At 43.7% G+C, this 5480-nt stretch overlaps 1 protein-coding gene across 1 annotated transcript; it reads right to left on the bottom strand.

The window, feature by feature from the left end:
- Window positions 1–1361: 1361 nt before the first annotated feature.
- LOC138906016 (uncharacterized) lies at window positions 1362–1958 on the bottom strand. The gene is made up of 3 exons (XM_070194534.1): window positions 1788–1958; window positions 1576–1667; window positions 1362–1506 (listed from the first exon to the last, which is right to left on the bottom strand). Exons 1-3 carry the CDS (start codon window positions 1956–1958, stop codon window positions 1362–1364), a joined length of 408 nt encoding a protein of 135 aa, XP_070050635.1.
- Window positions 1959–5480: the final 3522 nt, after the last annotated feature.

Genomic DNA, 5480 nt, shown 5'->3' with positions numbered 1-5480 from the left:
ATCCGAGCCACTTTTATTTCCTCCTCAATTTTTGGGACGTGTTCACTTATTTAAAGCACTACCTCATCCCCCACACCCCAAAATACGAAAACTAACTCTAGAAAGTGAAGTTCTTAAGAACCTAATTCCCCCAAGGTCCCTCCATCATCCAATGTAAGTTCTAACGATGATTATAAGTTAATTTCAATTCTCCAACACCTTATTAACATGGGTAAATCCTTCAAATTATTAGATATTCGATCGAGACATCATTGTTGAGAAAATAAACCTTAGAACTCGAATTCAAGAGAATTGAACGTCAAAAGTGAATGACTACTGAACTGACTAAATACTGAGCTGACTGAATATTGAAAGACATGGAAGTTATAATCTAAGGTCTGAAGAAGTTTATACTTTATGCATCTTTGGGCTTAAGGCCACAGTTTATGCTTTATGCATATTTGGGCTTGACGCTCTCAGTCATAGTCTCTTAGTAAAAAAGCCACCTTCGCTGCCTCAAATTCAACTCCTTCTACTTGAAGATAATAACAACAACAACAACAACAACAAACCCAGTGTAATCCCACACGTGAGGTCTGTGGAGGGTAATGTGTATGTAGACCTTACCCCTACCTTATGAAGGAAGAGAGGTTGTTTCCGATATACCCTCGGCTCAGGAACAGTGAAAAGGACACAATAAGAAAACAGTAAGAATGGCAAGGAAATCAGATAGCAGAAACAAATAGCACAACATGTAATATCAAAGAAACTAGGAATACGAAGTTATTAAAGAAGTGCAAAAACTACCGGCAATAATGCCACATCGTCTAATCAACAAGGAACTCGGAATAGGAGACTACAAGAATAATACTAATACTATTAGAAGAGACTCTCGACTAACCCACAACCCTAATCCTAGACCCCCACATCTCCCTATCGAGGGTCATGTCCTTGGTAAGCTGAAGTAGTGTCATGTCCTGCCTAATCACCTACCCCCAGTACTTCCTAGGCCTCCCTCCACCTCTCCTCTAACCCTCTATGGATAACCTCTTGCATCTCCTCACTTGAGCATAGGTGTCTCTCGTCTTTACATGCCCGAACCATATCAGCCTCGACTCCCGCAACTTGTCTTCCACAAGGGCCATATCCACCTAGTCCATAATAACTTCATTCCTAATTCGGTCCTTCCTGGTATGACCAAAAATCCATCTCATCATCCTCATCTCTGCTACTTTCATCTTCTAGACATGGGATTTCTTAATTGGCTAACACTCGGCTCCATACAACATAGTTGGCCTAACTACTACTTTATAGAACTTGCCCTTAAGTCTCGGTGGCACATTCCTATCACACAAAACACCAGACGCAAGCCTCCATTTCATCTACCCTGCTCCAACATGATGCGTAATATGCTCGTCAATCTCCTCGTTCCCCTGAATAGCAGACCCAAGGTATTTGAGACTATCTCTCTTGGGGATGACTTGTGAATCAAGCTTCACCTCCACTTCTGTTTCATGCGTCCCCACACTGAACTTGCACTCCAAGTATTCAGTTTTAGTCCTACTCAACTTGAAATCTTTAGACTCAAGGGTCTACCTCCACAACTCCCGCCAATCGTTAACCCTGTGGTATGTCTCATCTATTAGCACTATGTCATCTGCAAATAACATACACCATGGCACCTCACCCTGAATGTGGCACGTTATCACGTCAATCGCCAGTGCAAATAAAAATGGGCTAAGAGCTGAACCCTAATGTAACCCCATCATCACAGGAAAATAGTCTGAGTCTCCTCCCACAATCCTCACCTGAGTCTTCACTCCATTGTACATATCCTTAATCACCATAATGTACTCTACTGGAACACCACTAACATCCAGACATCTCCATAGAACCTCTTTTGGGATTTTATCGTAAGCTTTTTCTAAATGGACAAACACCATATGCAAGTCCCTCTTCCTCTCCTGATACTGCTCCATCAACCTCCTCACCAAATGAATGGCTTATGTGGTCGAACGCCCCGACATGAAACCGAACTGATTCTCCGAAATAGACACACACCTCCTCACCCTCGCCCACACTTTCATAGTGTTACTCAGTAGCTTGATACCACTGTAGTTGTTATAATATTTTATATCACCCTTGTTCTCGTACAACGGGACCATCAAACTCCAACTCCATTCTTTGGGCATCTTCTTAGTCCTAAAAATGACATTAAACAATCCAGTAAGCTACTCTAAGCCTACTCATCCCACAGCCTTCCAAAATTCAACCGGGATCTCGTCTGGCCTAGCCGCCCTGCCTCTATTCATCTTCCACATTACCTCCTCAACCTTAATATGCGTACAAAACCTAAAATCACACCGGTTCTCCGAGTTCTCTAACTCGGCAATCACAATGTCCCCGTCACCACCCTCATTCAAGAGTTTGTGGAAGTATTACTACCACCTACGCCTAATGCATGCCTCTTCTACCAATACCTTGCCATCCTCTTCTTTGATGCACCTCACTCGGTTCAGGTCCCGGGCCTTCCTCTCCCTAACCTTGGTTAACTTGAATAGTCTTTTGTCACCACCTCTCACCCCAAGTTCCGCATACATGAGTTCAAATGCCGCGGTCTTAGCCGTCGTGATTGATAACTTTACCTCTTTCTTAGCCTTCTTATATCACTCCCTAAGCTTCCTCCTTTCTTCCTTGTCGGCGTTCTCCACTAGCTTCATATACGCATCTTTCTTGGCTTCTACATTACCTTGGACCTCTCCATTAATCCACCAGTCACCTTTGCGGCCCCTGGAGAAACCCTTTGTGACCCCTAACACCGCCCTAGTAGCTTCCCTAATGCAGTTCGCTGTCGATGTCCACATACTACTCGCGTCCCCACAACTTCTTCCAAGCCCCCATATCTGACAATGTCTCCCCCACAATGCCTGGGCTTTATCCTCAGTCAAGGCTCCCCACTTGATCTTAGGTTAACCAAACACCGCTCTCTGCTTCTTCTCCCTCTTATTCTCCAAGTCCATAACCAAGAGCCTATGTTGGGTCGAAAATGACTCACTCGGAATAACCTTGCAATAAGTGCAAAATCTCTATCCCTCTTCTTGTAGAGTAAGTAAGCAATCTGAGTATTGGCCACCACGCTCTGGAACGTGACAAAGTGGTCTTCCCTCTTCTGAAAGCATGAGTTAGCTAGAACCAAATCAAAGGCTCTAGAAAAATCCAGCAACGAAGAACCTCCTTCATTACTAACCCCATAATAGAACCCTTCATGCACATCATCATAGCCCTTAGTCATCTCGTGAATATGGCCATTAACATCACATCCTATGAAAATCTTGTCGGTGTGCAGAATACCACGCACCACCTCATCTAAATCCTCCCAGAATTGCCTCTTGACCTCCTCCCCCCAATCCCGCTTGTGGTGCGTATGACTAGCCACGCTTAAAGTGAGCCCACCAACCACTAGCTTAATAACTATCAATGTATCGTTCACCCTCTTAACATCAACCACCAGCTCCCTGAGATCCCTTTCTAGTAAGATACCTACCCCGTTCTTGCCCCTAGTTCCCCCAGCTCCCCCTGCGTACCACAGTTTATACCCGTTAACCTCACGTGCCCTAGTGCCCCCACATCTAGTCTCCTGGAGACACGCTATATTGATCCTCCTCTTCTGGAGAATCTTCCCTAGTTCTATAGACTTCCCTGTCAATGTCCTTATATTCTAGGACCCAACACACATCCTAGCTGAGCCCTTACCCTTTTACTACCCTTTCCCCCACCCCCTGCCCTACCCGAGGACATGACCTCACTCTGCCATCACGCACACCTGCCACTATAATATAACGGATACTATGCTAGCACCACTACAACCCACGACAAGATAAACTATGCAAGAAATAAAGTCAACTAAATAAGACCCTAGTTACAGAAAAAGAAATCAAAGCAAATCCAAACACAACTAAAGAATGGAAAATCAAATTTGAAACAAAGTCTAAGGCAAAATATTGTAATGGCAGGCAAAAAACTAGCAAAAACAGGCAAAAACAATATGTATTACCAAAGGCACGAATGATAGAACCTGGATTAGTGCCAGGGATGCCAAGAAGCTGTTGAATAGCGGTGAAGACCTATGTTGCCTAGGCCAATATAATCGCCGGTAGTACACACCAGAGAGACTGCTGGGCTACTACTTAACCCACGCCCGCAGAGGAAATAAAAGAGAAAAAAGAAGAAGAAAAGAGAGAGAGAGTGACGGAGAATGAATGAGAAACTAAAAGAATGAAAAAGTAAAGAATGGGGGGGATCGGGAGGGGTAGATGACGCCTGACCGGAGGCCCGCCGGCACCGATCGCTACCAAAAAGTGGGGGGGGGGGAGAGAGGAGATGGGTAGAGAGAGAAAGAAAAAAGGAAGAAAAGGAAAGAAGAAGGAAGGAGTAAAGAGAGAAAGAGAAGGAGCAAGGGGACTTACATATGTACGCCGGTGACTCGACAGCAACAGGGACAACGACGGCGAGGACGACTCGACAGCGACAAGGACGGCGACAGCAAAGGAGGTGAGGCACTAGTGGGGTTAGATTAGGGCTTTGCCCGTTAGAGAGATAAAGAGATAGCATTTTCCCTAGTAAAGTACAAAATCAGAGATCTTCAATTTCACTATGTGTTTCACCGAAAATCGGCGATGATGGAAGGCGGAATTAACAGGCAGAGTTAACTTTATTGACGTATGATATAAGCAAATAATAAAATATACTAACAAATAAAGTAACAATATAAACAAATAATATTGTTTATATTCTTACTTGAAGATGTATTATAAACTCTTGTGATCTATGTAGATGTCAACATGAATGCCATATAAGTAGTGCCGCCATATCTTCAAATCATATATTCCTGCAGCCAATTCCAAGTCATGAGCTGGGTAATTCTTTTCATGTTTCTTCAATTGTCTCGATGCCTAAGAAATGACCTTCCCATGTTGTATCAATACGCACCCCAAAACTATACCCGAGGCATCAGAATAGACCACATAACCTTCTAATCCTTTTGGAAGAATGAGAACTGGCTATGATGCCAATCGATTCTTCAGCTCCTGAAAACTATGTTCACAAGCGTCAGACAACTGGAACTTGGTAGCTTTCCGTGTTAACGTAGTCAATGGTGCTCATATTGCTGAAAACCCTTCTACAAACCGCCTAAAATATCCTACTATCCCCAGGAATCTACAGACTTCTGATGGTATTGTAGGTATCGGCCAATTCTTCACTATATCGATCATCTGAGTGTCGACACTAATACCCTCGTAATATACCACATGGCCAAGGAATGCTACTGAGTTCAGCCAGAATTCACATTTTGAGAGCTTAGCATATAACTTACGATCCCGAAGGGTCTGTAATACCAGCCGCAAGTGGCCCACATGTTTTGCCTCCGAACAAGAATACACCAGAATATCATCAATGAATTCGATCACGAACACGTCAAGATAGGGTCTGAATATACTATT

Source organism: Nicotiana tomentosiformis, chromosome 2 (genome assembly GCF_000390325.3).
Source record: "Nicotiana tomentosiformis chromosome 2, ASM39032v3, whole genome shotgun sequence".
Taxonomy (NCBI): Eukaryota; Viridiplantae; Streptophyta; class Magnoliopsida; order Solanales; family Solanaceae; genus Nicotiana; species Nicotiana tomentosiformis.
Note: the sequence above shows the minus strand (reverse complement) of the source record. Positions and strands in the feature narration are given on the sequence as shown.

What these genes read in the sequence shown, in the direction of transcription:
- LOC138906016 (XM_070194534.1), bottom strand. Translation starts at nt 1,958, where the DNA reads ATGGAGCAGTATCAGGAGAGGAAGAGGGACTTGCATATGGTGTTTGTC. An exon ending in ACAATGGAGTGAAGACTCAG is followed by an intron (nt 1,668 to 1,787) that starts GTGAGGATTGTG and finishes TGCCACATTCAG; the next exon opens with GGTGAGGTGCCATGGTGTAT. An exon ending in GATTGGCGGGAGTTGTGGAG is followed by an intron (nt 1,507 to 1,575) that starts GTAGACCCTTGA and finishes GTGCAAGTTCAG; the next exon opens with TGTGGGGACGCATGAAACAG.